This window comes from Cyprinodon tularosa, unplaced genomic scaffold (assembly GCF_016077235.1).
Source record: "Cyprinodon tularosa strain WSP-4 unplaced genomic scaffold, ASM1607723v1 ctg1412, whole genome shotgun sequence".
In the NCBI taxonomy this organism is placed as follows: Eukaryota; Metazoa; Chordata; class Actinopteri; order Cyprinodontiformes; family Cyprinodontidae; genus Cyprinodon; species Cyprinodon tularosa.
In genome coordinates, this window is record NW_024038235.1 from 1 (window position 1) to 17,872 (window position 17,872).

The window sequence follows — 17,872 nt, forward strand, 5'->3', positions numbered from 1 at the left end:
ATGTAAACTCGCTGCTTCTGTCGCGCCAGCTACGTCCAGTGTGAACGCAGCGTTAGTCATTCGCTGCTAAGCTCAAAACAACCGCGCCTGGCTTGACGGAGAAACCAGGAGAACAGCTGTGCATATTTACGACAGTGCACTTTTACTTTCGCCCTCTGGGGGGAGCCTCACTGGAAAATCAACACCGGTTGCATAGTGTACCTTTAAAGCCAAAATGCATCCAAGCATCTGACTTGATGCGAATTTTCATAGTATCCTCCATGTTTAATTTCATATGACTCGTCTCAGTATCCCACGGCTGGAAATGCTTGTGAAATAAGGCAGCGGGCGTCAACACATCCGCAGCGACATCTGCTGGACTGGAAGTTGTATTCCACTTGGTTTGGCTGATGTGCGCCAACCATTAATGTATTTTATTTGTTCTTTTTTTCTTTATAATTGATTCTTGCCTTCAAGAATCGATGCAGTAGATCACAAAAATTAGAATCGCGATGCATCGTCATGACGAATATTTTGCACACCCTTAATTAGCATGGGGGCTCATGGACAGCAGTGTATGTTATATTGGGGGTTGTGACTGAAAAAGGTTGAGAACCGCTGGTCTAAGAGGTGTTGTAGAATCCCAGAGGCTTTCAGTCAAAAAACATTTCGGCCATAAGCTCACTGAGTTTGTTTATTGTAAGCATGTTTATTGATCCGTATCCGAATCTACAGAGTGAAAGATTCCAATCCTCGAGCAATTTAATTTTTTAATTATTACTTTTAATATTCAGTAAAACTAAAAGAATAACTGGTATAAATTACAATTCAATTCAGTTTATTTCTATAGTGCCAATTCACAACACGTCATCTCAAGGCACTTTACAGTTCAACAGATCATACAGTCAAATTGATTCAAAGTTTTCTATCTAAGGAAAACCAGTTGATTGCATCGACTCATTGACTCGAAGGCAATCCCTCATACTAAGCATGCTTGCAGCGACAGTGGAGAGTAAAAACTCCCTTTAAAACAAACACTAAGTTCAGCAAAAGTAATGATATAAGCCTTTATAACATATCAGCGAATGCAGCATAGGTACATTTTGTTATTTTTCCTGCCAGTAGTGTCATAGTGATCAGCCTTACTTTTAATATTGTACTGAAGTTAAAAAAATTAATAAAAAAACGATTTCCAAAATGTAAACAACAAAGTAAAGCTCTGTTTCAGCTCAGATTGGGTAAATGATTTAACATCTTTTCTTCAGTCCTGATAACAGCCTTAGAGATTACAATCCAATACGCCAGAGTTTCTCATATAAAATCCTGGGCTCACAAATCAGTCCTCTGGACCTCTGGTGGATTGCCTACCAGGGTTTTTAGGAGTTAGCTTGTTTTTGCACATAGGTTTTATCACCAAACCATAGAAGAGTGGTTTGCTGATGAGATACGAAAAAGTCCATGCTGGATCAGGACGGTCTGTCTGCTGTCTCTCAGCACTCTAGTCCAAGGTGTAGATGTTCTCCTGAACGGGTCTTCTCATGCGGATCTCATAGATAATGTGAGGAGGTTCATCAGAGGACAAACTGAGGGAGAAAGGGAAGACTGATCACATGGCAGATCAGACACTTGGTGATTCTAATGAATAATTACAAGAACCCAAGGCACTGACACTACCTAATGAATCACTATGAAGTTGTCTGATTACTAGAGATTACTCACCAGGGTGTCTTCAAAGCTCCTCTGTAGATCCCACCTGGATTAAAAATCAAAGTAGAGTCAAAGGGCGTCACGTGGTATTTTCAAATAACAGTTTATAAAACAGCAAAAACATTTTTATGTTTACTTTTCTTAATGAGCCCACCCTCAGCTGGTGATAAACGTGCTGCTCTGGTGGTCCTGCTGCTAAGGAAGTGTTGAGACCAGTTTAACAGCCCGCTGAAAAGACTAACTTTACGATTCAGTGCCCTTTTCGGGCAGACTTTCCAGTCGTGTGAGAATTTTTAGATCGGGCAGACTTTCAGCCTGATCGTGCTTCTTGCATCGTGCAGTGTACAGGAGGTAACAAGGGTGGATCAGCCTCTTACGATCACCTCCCAATCAGTAATTGTGAGGTCGTAAGAAAATCAAACATCTTTGAAATTCGGTCGGCCGTTGTGGGCAAATTGCTCAGTGTGCAAACAAGGATTCTTCTTCTTTTTCTTCCTCCTCTCAGATGTAAACAAAGAAGCATGGCGGGGGTGCGAGTGAAATTGAGTTATTTCTTTAAAATTGACAGATCGTAGTAGCCATGTTTGCTCAGCCATGTCTTTGTCCAAATACGTCATCGCTTTTTCTTTAGAACTTTCAGCACACAGGATTGCAAGATTGCCAAGGTAGCGTTTCACTCTAGTGAGCTTCATATTCCTCTTCTACTCATTTGACTCCCTGATATAGGAGTCCGAGTAGTGCCATCTCACTGCGGAGCTGAGTCCGAAGTGTTTTTTAGGCGTACAGTGTGAGCAGGTAGATCGCATCAGAGCGTTGGGTCGCACATTGCTAACCGGGCATATCTTGTGCGATTTGTTTCAATCGCTGCAGCGGCTACAGCTCACATTGTACGACAAAACCATAGGGTTTCATCATACAATGTGAGTTCACAGCTCACAAAGTATGTTCTCACACTGTGCGACCCGAAACTCTGACGCGATCTACCTGCTCACACTGTATGTCTAAAAACCACGCTGGACTCCGTAGTGAGATGGCGCTACTCGGACTCGTCTATCAGGAAGCTAAAGGAGTATGAGGCTCACCAGAGAGAAACGCGCTGCCTTGGCAATTTGTGCAATGTTGTCTGCTGAACGTATTTGGACAAAGACATGTTTGAGCAAAAGTGGCTACTCAGTCTGTCAATTTTACAGAATCATCAGAGGAAGAAGAAGAAGAAGGAGAATCCTTGTTTGCGTACTTAGCGATTTCCCCCACGATGGCTGACTGAATTTCAAACATGTTTGATTTTCTCCTGACCTCACGATTCCTGATCAGGAGGTGGTCGTGAGAGGCTGATCGCCCCCTCTTTACCCCCTGTACACTACACAACGCATGGCGGGCGATCAGGCTGAAAGTCGGGCCAATCGAAAAATTCTTGTGCGACTGGAAAGTCGGCCTGAAAAGGGCAAAAAATTGTACAGTGTACGCCTGGGTTAAGAACATATATCGTGAGCTGTGAACTTTTAAACCCTGCCGTCTCGTCGTACAGTATGAGCTGTAGGTACGTGAGACCATTGAAAAAAATCGCAGTGTATGCCCGGCTTAAGGGATGCAAGAATGTGCTAATGCTTAGGGGGACACATTCAGAAACTAATGGTTTCATCAGAACATGCAGAATGTTGTATATGCTACCGTAAAAACTGAAAATAAACATAAAACTGATTCCTGACATACGTTTAAAGGCCAGGAAGAGGAAAACAGCAGCGATGACCAGCAGAACGCTGAGGGACAGCGATAGGACGGGAGCATTGATGTGAAGAGACAGCGAAGGTAGAGGATCATCCGCCTGAAAGTCAAACATGACAGAAGTGGATCAGTTCACAATCAGGTTTGCTGCAGGACATTTAGGTAGAGAGGATGTGGGCCCTCACAGTGATGGCGTCAGAGCGCAGCTGAGTGGAGTTGCTCCTCAGAGGGACCCGCTGAGACGACTGCAGGGTTCTCCAGTTTACTGCATGGAGAGAAACAGGGTCACCATTCCTAGGTTCTTACCGGTTCTTCTCAGTCGCCTTCAGCAGGAATGTACAAACCTGTGGTTGTTGGCTCTGTGGAGAGCTCAGCGAGCCTCGGCTCGGTGGCTCTGGCTGTTGTCTTGGCTGTGGTTGTGGTTTTCCGAGGAGGATTGGTGGATGGAGCTAAAGAAAGTAGACATCCATCAGTGTTGGTAGATGGAACACTGGATCCATTTACAGATTTCTCTGAGAGGTTCTAACACACAGAGCCTTAAAATACAGATTTTCTGTTGATGCATTTTAAGATCTTTCAAGTTTCACTGGGGTTTTCTCAGCTAGCGTAGCCTAGCCTAGCTCAGCTTAGCAGCCCTTTGTCCTGTTGCTTCTTCAGTGTCTCCTCCTCTGTCCTGCCGTGTAGCTCAGATGTTTAGTAACTCCTTTGCCTCCTCTAGTCATAATGGTACAGGTAATAAATTCAGTATGTTTACAGCTTTGGATCCACCAGCAGGTAGAGTCATCCTTTGGGCTTAGAGCATGAAGGAGAAGGAAGGGTTAAGGGCTGGTTATCCTCCTGCAGCAGTGTGTCGCAGTGAGCTTGTCGCAGATATATTTGATTTATTTCCAATAAGGGTGTAAATCACACCCATCATGGCGATTCGATTCAGTATCATTTTCCTGACCCATTCGATTATTTTCGATTCAATTTTTGGTTGTTTTTTTTTATGTTACACACTAGACAATGTTTCATATTTAAAATAAATCAATGAAAGCTGTAATATCGTTATGCAATTAACACAAGTAGCAAAGTTGTACTCCACGTAGGCCTAAGAAAACCTCATTCATTGAAAAATAATCACGCCTCTGTGTTATAGATTCTGAAAGGCCTAGCCTCAAAAAATACTGCAAGTGGAAAGAGGGTAGTGGCTAAAGGAAGCGAGGTAGGAGGGCAAAATTGGTTTAGCACCACCGCAGGACGGGAGTCAGAATTACGTCCAGGAGCAAATGGATAAAAATAGACCGGAGGAAAAAACAAAACATGAATCGTTACTCGTGAACATGTCGATGCTTCCGATAGTCGGCTGTTGGATCGATGCATCGATACAAAATCATTATATTTACACCCCTTATGACCAGTATTGAAGTGTGCCACAACGCAAGAGGGACAATCAGGAACTAGCTGTGGGTCTAGATATGGTCGATGCGGTGAGGAAGTGGGGGCAAGTTTGTGTGACAACGGAGGGACATGAGGGTGAAAAAGAGCGGAGATCCAGGTGGAAAAAGGGTCCCATGGTTCTCGTGCACCTCGCTCTTCTAGCTGGTTCATCTTCACGAGTGGTTTTCCACAATGGCGGTCATACAAACAAAACATGCCGGTAAGGCACCAAACAGGAAATACTCATAGTGTAGAGCGGATGTAGATTTGACCAATCAGAGGCCTCCTCTCTGCGGCACTGTCTGTGGTCACCTACAATTTTGGAGAGGTGTAGCAGAGTGTCTGTGGAGGGGCGGGGCATTTCTGCATTCACTGCGACACACATGCAGACGACCAGGTTACTGAGTATAAATCAGCCTTTAGCCTCCATCATACTCCAAACCATCCTGTTGGTTTTTTTGGTTGATAGTGCCTTCATCAAATCAAGCAGAGTGCCACTAATGGGGACATATAATAATTGGATTGGATTATTCGTTCAAAACCAGGTGGAAACATATTGTTTTCTCCAAAAATATTTACTTTAACATTTAATGACAGCTTTAGAGACTGATTGGTTCAAACATGAAATTAGAAATTCATAACCAATATAGGAATTCATAAATGATGAGTCAAATAATGAAATATTAAGCAGAGTTCACCTTTGACCACTCTGAGGTTCATGATCACCTTCTTGTCGTTAAACAGGCCGTCTACGTCGACCCTGCAGCAGTACGGCCCGCTGTCTGTCCGCCTCACATTGAGGATGTCCAGGTCCATCTGTCCATCCAGGACGTCCCCCGTGAGCCGGTACCTGTCGTCAGCCTGCAGCGTCAAGGTTGGGTTCAGATTACTAACTGTGGGGTTTAACTAGTTATAATATATTCAGGATAGTGCAAGAGTTTTACTCACAACTGCCCCTAAAAATAGATTGGTGCAAGTTGGTAAAAAAAAAAATAGGAGCAGTGTGCGAGTACAGAATTCACCTCTTTCATTTGCATTTTGCTCTTAAAGGTTAGGCTTCAGTTAAGTAAGGTATCTGTCTTTTTTTTTTAAATAAGAAAGAGGAAGAATTTCCAAAAAGTCAAATGGTAAATTTGTATGAGGAAAGTACTTAATAAACCAGTTAGGAGACGACATGCTGCCTTATAGGCTTCCAGCAGCAACACCTAATGCGGAACAATAGTGTTTCAATCTCAGTTCCTCTGCCTCTCTAGCTCCTTTTTCCTCACAGCTATTTTCTGTGTTAAAGGTATAGAGGAGGATTTTTTGCGAAATTTTGAAAAGATCCGCCCTCTCCACTTTAAACATAGGATATCCTTATGTAAATATAACGCCAGAAAGAATGACACTTATTTTGATGATCTACCTGGAAAAAGAACATCCTCCACTATAACTTTAATGGAGATGAATAAAGCAATATTGATGAGTATGCTATGGCACATTCATGGCATACTCCATCGGCGTCGCCAGACCCCATTTACTGGGGCACGTGCCCCAGTATAAATGAGCTGTGCCCCAGTATAAATCTCATGAATATTTGCAACAGTATTACATTTTTTTAATGCATCAATTTAGATAATTCCAACGGAAGGAGACGTATATTTCTACTCAAATGCGTAGCAAGTGTGTTGTTAACTCCAAATTGAGGATGTATTAGCGCCCCCACGTCAGCGCATGTCACTGCATGAACTGCAGGTAAATTAACACGCTGCTCTCAACTGAGTTGGATGGGACCAGGGGCGTTGCTAGGCACAAAGCTTTACTGGGGCACTGGCCCCCTACCGCATATGCCCCTCCTTCCATACACAAATACAGACAAGCACACTGCCCCACCCTGATATATTCCTACCAAAATTACCAGTTGAGATATTAATGAGTGTAAGAGCATATTTGTTTTAACAAACATGAACATTTTCAACATTGCAGCTTTAAAAAATAAGATATTACCAACTTTAAAAATAAAAAGTTTCCATATACACATTCTGAAGTAATCATCATCATAGGTTTCCGAGTTTTAGTTCAGGGGAAAGTTTAACTCAACCCGAACTAAGTTTTTCTCTTATTTATTGAGCATTAAAGTCTACCTACCATTTTTCACTTTTACAAAGTGGTCAATCACTAGACTGTGACTCAGCTTAGAAAGTTCTTCCTTTTCAACTGATAAAATAGCAGGATGGTGGAGCCTATCTTGTCCCATTGTGCACCTCAGCCAAGTGTGGATCCTTCTCAACACACTGAATGACCTTTCACACCTACAGCTGTTGACTGGGATTGTGAGGGAGATCTGGATGACCTGCGTTAGTGTGGGGAATATGATGTTATCAAGCAAGTTGAAAACACACTGCATATCCTTGATGACAAGGCTTTCTTTTTTAACCAGGAAAAGCTCAAACCATTTTGAATTAAATGAACGTTTTTTTACTCCAAATTTGTCCTGGGGATAGTGGGACAACTTCACTTGTTTAGGACCATCATGCTTTCCCCCTAAGTCACTAATGTCCCCTTCTTGTTTGTGGACGCTGGTTGTTGCTCCCTCATCACCTTCATGGTCCTGTCTCTCCTGTCTCTCACCTGTCTCTTGCCTGTCAGTCTCGCCTCCTCCTCCCTTTCCTACTCCAGCACCTTCATTCTCATTCTCTACAGCAAACATTAAAAAACTTAAATTTATAATTATGTAAATATCTATCATTTGGCTAATAACGTCCCTAATGTAACTGCTTAGCTTAAATCACTAATTCATCACGGGACCTTACCTCCCTCTCTCTCATCTTGTTTTACTGCTTCCCTGTCTCTGCTTCGTGTGAGGAATTTCCTGATATCCATCTACAAACCAATGCAGTCATTTTTAGTTAGTAGCCTATAAAGCATGTGGTTTCACTGGGAAAATAATAAAAATGTCAGGTAAGAAACGTTACCAGAACAACGTTTATTGCCCGTCAATTAAAAAAAAAATGCGCCGCACAGTGTCCCATCCAACTCAGTTGAGAGCAGCGTGTTAATTTACCTGCAGTTCATGCAGTGACATGCGCTGACGTGGGGGCGCTAATACATCCTCAATTTGGAGTTAACAACACACTTGCTGCGCACTTGAGTAGAAATATACGTCTCCTCCCGTTGGAATTATCTAAATTGATGCATTAAAAAAATGTACCACTGTTGCAAATATTCATGAGATTTATACTGGGGCACGTGCCCCAGTAAATGGGGTCTGGCGACGCCGATGGATGGGACACTGTGCGGCCGCGACGCATTTTTAGTTCTGGTAACGTTTCTTACCTATATCAATTTTATTATTTTCCCAGTGAAACCACATGATTTATTTATAGGCTACTAACTGAAAATGACTGCATTGGTTTGTAGATGGATATCAGGAAATTCCTCACATGAATCAGAGACAGGGAAGCAGTAAAACAAGATGAGAGAAGGAGGTAAGGTCCCGTGATGAATTAGTGATTTAAGCAAAGCAGTTACATTAGGAACGTTATTAGCAATATGATAGATATTTACATAATTATAAATTTACATTTTTTTTAATGTTTGCTGTAGAGAATGAGAATGAAGGTGCTGGAGTAGGAAAGGGAGGAGGAGGAGAGACTGACAGGCAAGAGACAGGTGAGAGACAGGTGAGAGACAGGACCATGAAGGTGATGAGGGAGCAACAACCAGCGTCCACAAACAAGAAGGGGACATTAGTGACTTAGGGGGAAAGCATGATGGTCCTAGACAAGTGAAGTTGTCCCACTATCCCCAGGACAAATTTGGAGTAAAAAAACGTTCATTTAATTCAAAATGGTTTGAGCTTTTCCTGGTTAAAAAAGAAAGCCTTGTCATCAAGGATATGCAGTGTGTTTTCAACTTGCTTGATAACATCATATTCCCCACACTAACGCAGGTCATCCAGATCTCCCTCACAATCCCAGTCTACAGCTGTAGGTGTGAAAGGTCATTCAGTGTGTTGAGAAGGATCCACACTTGGCTGAGGTGCACAATGGGACAAGACAGGCTCCACCATCCTGCTATTTTATCAGTTGAAAAGGAAGAACTTTCTAAGCTGAGTCACAAGTGATTGACCACTTTGCAAAAATGATACATAGGAGGTACACTTTAATGCTCAAAAAATAAAAGGAAAACTTAGCTCAGGATGAGTTAAAATTTCCCCCGAACTAAAACTCTGTAACCTAGGAATTAATGATTACTTCAGAATGTGTATAAGGAAACTTTTTATTTGTCAAAGTTGTTGATGTCTTATTTTTTTATAGCTGCAATGTTGAAAATGTTCATGTTTGTTAAAACAAATATGCTCTTATACTCATTAATATCTCAACTGGTAATTTTGGTAGGAATGTATCAGGGTTGGGCAGTGTGCTTGTCTGTATTTATGTATGGAAGGAGGGGCATATGCGGTAGGGGGCCAGTGCCCCAGTAAAGCTTTGTGCCTAGCAACGCCCCTGGCATACTCATCAATATTTAACAAGTTGTCATATGTTGCTGCAGCCTTAAAGTTGTTTCAGTCAGAGCATTCAAAACAGGCTTGGAGTGTTTCCATGGCGCCCTCAGACAGGACTCAGAACTCTTTAACTGTGGGTTTAGCCCTGATCAGCTGGGGCTTATATGCAGGGATAAGCATGACAGAGAGGTGATCTGATGAACTGAGGTGGAGGCGGGGGGATGCTCTGAATGCATCTTTCATATTAGAGTAAATCAGGTCTTAAATGTTTTCACCCCGAGTTGCAAAGTCCACATATTGATAAAAATGAGGGAGAGCAGGTGATGCTGTTCTGATCAGCATCACGGCCGAGTGGGAAAGACGGTGCAATTTCAGGGACTGTGAATATAAGGAGGGGAGGGAATCTTCCGCAGGTTCTAGGTTCTAAGTTGATCAGATCTCCCTTCCCTGCCTAGTTTGAGAAGTAATGTGTTTATAATCATGCAAGTTTCTCCACATAATTATACCTCCTCTCTGTGATTGTGGTATGAATTTTATAAGTCTGGGACAATAAATGTGAAAATAAGGAGGGGAGGGAATGTTCAGCAGGTTCTAAGTTTCACAAACAGTGTCAGAAATGATCTAGAATGGTGCTGATAGCAAAATGAGGAATTAGCATCCACTGAGCAGAAAATTTATTCATCGCACACTGACTGAAGCACATCGACTGAAACATACAAGTAAAATCCTATTAATTCCAATTTATCTGTCCACCAAAACTATCAATTTTAAGGCATCCATGGATAAGAAATATGAAAACATTAAAAATACAAAATACTTTTTGCTTTTGTCAATCCGTTTTCTCATCAATGGGTGGGAGTTTAGGGAAGGTCATTCTGGGCATGACAGAGGAAACCAGGAGGATCAAAGTAGGGGCGGATTTAAGAAATTTGGGGCCCTTGGCAAAGACAGACATAGGGCCCTCTGAATTGAGAAGACAAGACATAACAGACACATTATAGAATTTACAGAAATGTGATGTTAATGTCTGGCCAATGGTCATAAATGACTGCAAGGTCCCTCGTGTGACTTGCAGAATGTTCGACGGACCTGTTAAAGCAATACTGGTTTTCTGATAAACAGTCTATTTTATAAAATAAATACTCTAAATGAATATTTGAAAGGTGAGTAAAATCATTAGATTTTATATAGGCTATTCATTTGAGGCTAATACTAATGTATTTGAATTTGTAAGCAGTTTTTTTTTCAGATTTTGAAAATGAATTCAGCTGTTTTAATTTAATTAATTGAATTTGAATTAAAGAAAAAACTTGACTTGAAAAGATTCAGATATTCATTTGCAATGTTTTGTGAGGTTTTGTTCCAAAGTAAAATCAAAGAAGTTTCCTACCATGACTATGAAGCTGATCGCGGTGTGAAATGAGTCCCTAACTCTGTAGGGGCAGTGATAGCCATGCCAGTCTAGGGACTGACTGCAGCTCTACTGGAAGGTGCCTTGGTCAACCATACCATGCACTTTGCTTTAGGTTAATAGAATATATTAATTAGGCTATTTATGATTCCCAAAAAAAAAAAAAAATAATCCACCACCTCCCTTCTTTTTTCCAACTGCTGATTAGAATGAAAGTATTCAGGAGACGATGGTGAACCTAAAACCTACATTAGCTGCAGAAACAAAGAAATCAATCCAGCCCTTTCTTAAGGACAAAAACTGCTTCTCTTTTTTAGATGAATCCTGCTCTGATTCTTTCTTATTATCCTCCAAATATTCCCATATCAGGTCTTCAGCAGGACAGTCACTCTCAGTGACACTCACACACTCTAAGGACATAACCATAAAGCTCCCACGATGAAGACGACTGCTGGATGTCTTTCTAAAGTCTCAAACCCTCCTCTGACCCAACCACACGTCCAAAGTTCCCCTTTCCATCGCAGATCTCAAGCTTTGGACCTTTACTCTGAATAATCTTGATGTTTTCCCTGAATCAGACTTTCCTGTCCCCAGACGACATGTCCTGCTGTCCGCCTGCGCAGAGCTGGTCTCCTGAGAACCTATATCCATTTCTGTTCTGTTTCTCTTTTCCTCAGACTTTCTGTGTTTTCTCCCCTTTAACATGTTCTGTTGATGATTTGTAATATTAATTGGATCTTTCAGAACTGGCTCCGGCCAGTATTATCCATGTTTAATAATTTTTTTAGACTTTGGCCATTTCTTTATATGTGTACTTGTGCGTTCTAATTTGTTCGTGAAACATCATCAAAGTCCCCTGATGTTGTTCTCGCCCCTCTCTCCTTACCCAGAATGCATCAGAGGAGACTTATTTGCTTCTAGGTTAGCGCTCACAGAGCTCAGAGGGTTAAGTTAAAAGTTTTCTATAAAAGAAAAGTTTTTTAAATCATTTGAGACCTCCGAGGCTAACCGCGGCCGGGGCTAACGTTAGCTCATCTGCAGCAGCCCTCTCTCGGCATAGCCGTTTGTGAAGTACCGCTGGCTATGATGGTGATGTTTTTTTGTTTTATTTGGCAAAATGTTCATTTGATTTGTGTTTATCTGACTGTTAATTTTTATTCCCCCACTAAATGAAAAAATTTGTCATTTAATATTATTATCTAGAGATTATTAATAACAGGAGGTGAAATGCAGCTCCAGACTAGCTTTGAATGTGATGTCATCACGCATACGCTTCTGTTCCAATTGACCCATCTTTATGCTACATGCTCAGTTTCCTGTATTTTTGTCCGTATTTGCTTTCTTTTATATTGGGAAATGGCTACTGAGTTTAATACTTGAAATTTATTTTGTAAATACACAAAATTTGAGCTGTTTTTGTTCCTTCTGATCCTAACAGCTCTTTGCTGCCTGACTGCAGGTTTCCTGCTGATTCATAGAAGCTCTGAAGGTAGAATAGGAGGCAGATCTGTAGGCGATCAGGCTCCTCTCCTGTTGAACCTGCTTTGTATTCTAAGACCAGGCTGAAAACTTCCTTTTGGGGTTTATTGGTAAAGATTAATGATTACAACTGCAGACTTGTTGATACCTAAAAAAAAAAAAAAAAAAAAAAACTACAGCATCCCTTTTTTAAAAAGCTGCATTGTTTTTAGGAGACATCAGGTTGTTTCTAAAGAGCAGCAAATGTTATCAAAAATGGGGGGAAAATACTTACTTTGCTGCAGTTAAAGGAAAACTATTAACCCTCTCAGGATGGAGGTGTAGCCACCAACACATCAGCGTTTGCTTCATCATTAGATCAGTTTGTAAAAAAACATGCAAATACGTGTAAGAATCAGTAGGTGTGCTGGTGGTTTAAATCAAACAGGCACATAAAGTGTTAACATAAGTGTATGACTGACTAAATGCATTCTGTACTGTACTGTACTGTACTGTCTGTTCCCCACCACAAGGGGGTGCTGTTGAGTTATGTTGAGTTCACTTCTATATCTGATATAAGAAAGCTGGAAGTTCTGCAGAAAATAAATCTGCCCTGGAGGCTGAACACAGAAGTTGTATGGTCTACCTTTCTGGTGTTGCACAAGTGGACTCCTGCTGTGTGTTATTAGAACTCCTGCTCACATAAAGACAATTTTCTATATCTGTAACCCTGGACATGTGACTGTGGATGAAGTAGACTCATAAAACCAGGATGTATCAAGAACCGTCCACAAAGAGAGAGATTTCCTTCTACTGCTGCTACATTTGTCATTTATATTTAACTGTTTTACTATGAATTCAGCTAAAAAAATACAAACAAAGGCTTTCTAAATAATATTTGCTCACATCGTACCAATGTGAAGGTGATGTTTTGAACCTTTTATTTTAGAGGATCAATAAACACGTTCAGCTTCACTCATTCCTGTGATTTTACACTCCCTTTTAATGACACAGATTCTGCAGGATAGATGTAAATATATGATATAGTACTTATATTTTATGATCCTGTAATGAGGTACTGCTTCATCAGGATTTAACTCAAGAAAAGTAAAGGATTTGTTAAAACGGTTACTGGGTTAAGCTAACCTAAAAAGGTTAAGCTATTTTAAATTATAATGTATTATATTCTATAATGAAATAATTATAACAAATGAATAATTTGATGGAAACACATTAATCCAAACAGAAGAAACACTTTTCCAAACCTGTTTTCTTTTTGACATAAAGCTTATAAACCCAGTACCTCCAGTGATAATATTTACTGCTTACTATATGTAAGCGGTATATAAAATAACCAGATATAAAGTTAGCTTATACACAGAAGTAAAGTAACAGAAGCCGATAGCTGTTGTGTCCCTCAGATAGTTTTTAACGGATGTTTTCTCGAAAAAACAAGTTAATTTTCTCATTATCTAAAGATAACAAAAGCCGTTTTCTCGTCATAACAAGATGATTGGTGTGAGTTAAAACTGATTACATCCTTCAATACCACAACAGCAGGAGAGGAGTTATAAGTCATGGCAGCCTATGTTTAATTCTGTAAATAATCCTTTTTTTCTTTTTTTTTCTTTTAGGTAACGAGATGACGTTGTTGGTTTGACAATTTGCTTCCACTTCTGATTCTTAAGCAATTAGAGCAATACCTCCGGCTCCTTAGCACCAGGTGTTTGCTGAACAGCCTCTGTGTTACACCTGTAGCAGGTAAAAGGTGCATTAAACAAACATGGATGCCTCCAGTAAAGCACATTCAAATGAAAATTACTCTTAATTAAAAACACTTAATAATTTATTGAACAGTATGTAATGATTTCATATTAAAAGTACTTTATATGACCAGACTTCTTTAAAGTATATGAAACAAAGAGCTTTAACTGGATTCAGAGAACTTTTACTGAATTAATTGTAGAAAAGGGAAGCTGGTTTAAATTATAATCTCCAAGCTCAAAAACGAAAATAATCCTATTTTAGTGTTTTTTGTGTGTGTATTTTTTTGTATTTCAATATTCGATTGAAAAAGTAATTTCCAGACTGCCCAGCAGGTGGCAGCATTCATCCAGTCAGAATCAGGTCCATGTTGGGCTTCATTTCTAACCATTTAGGCTTCTGAAAGAGAAGAACCAGAGGAGGAAGCTGACCTTGGAGATGACCCCGTTCTCATCCGTCTGCACCAGGATGCTGCTGCACCAGAAGGTCCCGCAGCCTCGACCCCAGCAGACCCGACTCAGCCCGAACCGATTCACCGAGTACTGACAGGACAGAGAGGCCACGCCCCCCTCCATAACCTTAAAGCAGGAGACTGACAGCAGTGGTCCACCTGAAGTAAGAACAGCAGGAAAACACAGAAGGAGACAGAGAGGATCAAACTGATGGAAATGTTTGAAAACCGACCCGCAGTTTGACTTTTGAAATACGAACAGACAACAGATCTGTTTGCTCTGATTTTATCATTAATATCATTCATTTTTATCATTAAATTTTATCATTAATATATTGTTTTATCCTTAAAAGGCAACTTGAGATTAGCATGAGGTCAGAAAAGGAAGTCATGAACACAGTATTCAACTAGTGTGATTCATTTGACCATAGTTTACCAACCTTGCTGTTTAAGAGAGTTTTAACCCAACTTGAATGAATTCTAGAAATAGACTGAATAGACCTGGCCCTGGATGTTTCCATCGATGCCTGATCCAGGATTTTCTTTAGTATTGGGCGCAATTCAGATGTTGGATCGTTGGAAACGATTAATTCACAGATTTTATCTCTAAAGCTGTAATCCTTAACTTTCTACAACAAGGAGATAAGCAGGGTTTTTGGGAGCCAATTTTTAAATTCTGGACAGATTTCCAAAGCTTGCTAAACTTTGAGAATATTGTATTGTCGCCAATATCTGACACAAACATTATTTGGTGTAGAAACTAAAACTTAGGCTCTTGAACATTTAGAAAAACTGTCTTATACTGATGGGAAAATGTTTCATTCTTAGATGTAGGTATGTTAAAATAAAGCCCACTTTTTGCCATTGGAAATCTGAGACTGACTAAATCCAAAGTATCATTATTGTTAGAACAGTATGATTTAGTATAAGATTTCGCTTATGCTAATGCTCTGTCATTTTTTTAAACTTATTTTAGACACCTTTCAAGTGTGTAAGCTGTTTGATTTTTATTGTGTCCTGTTTTTGAATTATTTTAGGGTCTTTATTATTTATTTGCTCACTCAATGACGCTCCATTTTACGACTCAATTGATTGAATTTAAAATGCAATTCGCCCTATAATTCCAGACCTATTTCCAACTTAAAGGTATTGTTGAGGATTTTAGCGAATTTAACAAAAAAAAAAAAAAAAAAACAAGCCGCCCCGAGAGGGATCCCCTCTGCGTGGTTGGTCACATACCTCCTCCTGCACTACTCGGTGCCTGCGACATCTTTTTTATTAGTTGCCGCTGTCGGCTAGCGACAGCCTATCCCATAATGCTTTGCGAGGAGAGCTCTCCACGCAAAGCATTCTGGGATATAGTAGCCTCTTCTGACGCCTTTCTTTTCTTCTCATACACCTCGTAGACACTTTTTCTCTTACGACCCGCAGCCATTTTCAAAGAACCATATATATGCCTGAAATTGAGCATGAGCAGAAAAATATAGCTAACGCGACAAGCATGTAGGAGGGCCATATGTAACCATATCACCACATTGACTGACTATTAGGGGGACCACTTATTTAGATGATCCACCCGGAAATAAAACACTGTCCTCTATACCTTTAATCAAAACCTGTGAATAGAAAGTAGTGGGAGAATAACTTCCATTCTTGTTTTTGTTGTGGATAGGATTGACATCATACTAAGATTTTAAAATCAGTAACGATACCCAGGACAATATTCAATACTTAAAACCAATACAAAAAATAATAATTAAAGGCATAACAAATATTTTTAGGAAGAGGTAAAACTTGCTTTTTTCAATGTCAGCATTTCACATGTTGTCTATACAGAATAACAAATGCTAGTTTAATAAGTGCAAATCAGTAACTCAGATGTAACATAAGTTGACAATGTCTAATGGATGTTTGAGGTATTATTCTTTTATTGAGCAAAAAAATCCAGAAATCTAACTTTGAGAGCAAAAATATGCAAAGAATGCTGACTTTAGTATCAATATAATAAATATATCTGCAAATAAGTATAGCATTTAGAGTTTGATCCAGATACAGTGTTTTAGTATTAATACTTTACAAAGTATCAATATTTTTGACAACCCTATCAAAGACGATATTTTTAACATCAAACAAGATCAGATAAAAAAATTTAAAGATTCCTGAGATGATTCTAACAGACTCTTAACCAGAACTCCCTTTAATTCTTCAAAATAAAACTTCCTGTTTAGGTTTGAGATGTTTTTCACTTGTTTCTGTTCCATTCTTTTCCAAGCAAACCAGTTGGTTGATCTTTTATAATTGGCTCAAGGTGAGCAATTCTGAGCGACATCTGAGAAATCCTCCCAATCATCCTCCTCCTTCCTACTGCTGAAACTAGGGATGGACAGGAGGCAGGTTTGATCCAGTAATCCAAGTAATCCATAAAAAGCTTTATTGCTTAATTAGATACATTTAAAAAAATTTAATATTTAGTGGTGACACAGAAAACAACATGAAACTGGTGCTGAAGCTCAAACAAAGAACCTGGTGGAGCTGATTTAACAGCAGAACTGATGGAGACATGAAGAAAAACTGAAATATGAACCAATCAGAGCAGAGAAAAAACTTCCAAACCAACAGAAAACTATCAGAGAAACAATGATTCTGAAAACAGGAGGAGGAAAAAAGATCTACTGTTGGCACGACGACAGGCAGGTGAAGCTGTGACATCAGCAGCCAGGTCACAGCGAGCAGGTCTCACCTGAGAGGACGAAGAGGAGGGTGATGAAGGCCAGAGGGCTTGGATGCGACGCTGCAGCCATCCTGTTAACCAAAGAGTGTTTTTGCTGCATGTTTGGATGAAAAGTGAACAGTGAGGCTCTGTGATGGAGGTTTGGGGTCACCGAGGGAGGGGCCACACACACTGCGTCTGTTTGTGTCCGTTTGGATGATGACAACCAGTTTTTGTGTCACTGATGACGATTTTTCTTCTGCTCAATGAAAAGGTTTTACATCATTCTGATAATTATGAGAGGAGGAATATTATCTGACATATTGGATAAAACGTCGCATTTATTGATCCGGACGATTTAGCATTTTAAAGTTGACATGTGATGTTTTTATTTCTTGTTTTGTTTTTCTGATTTCAGTCTAAGAGGAAACATTTAAAGGATCATTCTGGGCTGAAATAACCCCAAACACAGAATTTCATCAGTGATGATGGCAGCAGCGTGTTTACAGTGAAGGAAACAGTAAGACTTTGTCTGACTGTAATGGACGTGCTGTGGAGACGTCGCAGTCACACACAGGACTCTTTATTCTCACTAGATGCTGCTGTCCTGCTTTGTCTCCTCAGCCTGACCAGCTACAGTCACTTTTAAACAAACCCATGTCAGATTAAAGAGAAATAAATATTTATGTTTAATAATCTTTATCACAAAACAAACAGAATTAGCTGCAGAGTGGGAAATCGTAAAAAGCAAAACAGGCGGCA

The 17,872-nt window shown here is 40.0% G+C and overlaps 1 protein-coding gene across 1 annotated transcript; it reads right to left on the minus strand.

The window, feature by feature from the left end:
- Positions 1 to 907: 907 nt before the first annotated feature.
- Positions 908 to 17,272, minus strand: timd4 (T cell immunoglobulin and mucin domain containing 4). Its single transcript, XM_038278525.1, has 8 exons — positions 17,141 to 17,272; positions 14,381 to 14,559; positions 5,529 to 5,691; positions 3,756 to 3,860; positions 3,597 to 3,676; positions 3,400 to 3,511; positions 1,699 to 1,732; positions 908 to 1,562 (listed from the first exon to the last, which is right to left on the minus strand). The coding sequence occupies exons 1-8, from the start codon at positions 17,229 to 17,231 to the stop codon at positions 1,478 to 1,480; spliced, it is 849 nt and encodes a 282-aa protein (XP_038134453.1). The 5' UTR covers positions 17,232 to 17,272; the 3' UTR covers positions 908 to 1,477.
- Positions 17,273 to 17,872: the final 600 nt, after the last annotated feature.

Excerpts from the sequence above, each read along its gene's own strand:
- timd4 (XM_038278525.1), bottom strand. The coding sequence starts at position 17,231 with ATGCAGCAAAAACACTCTTTGGTTAACAGGATGGCTGCAGCGTCGCAT. Across the intron at positions 14,560-17,140 it reads CCTCCTCTTCGTCCTCTCAG|GTGGACCACTGCTGTCAGTC; the intron begins GTGAGACCTGCT and ends TTCTTACTTCAG. Across the intron at positions 3,861-5,528 it reads GAACCTCAGAGTGGTCAAAG|CTCCATCCACCAATCCTCCT; the intron begins GTGAACTCTGCT and ends TACTTTCTTTAG.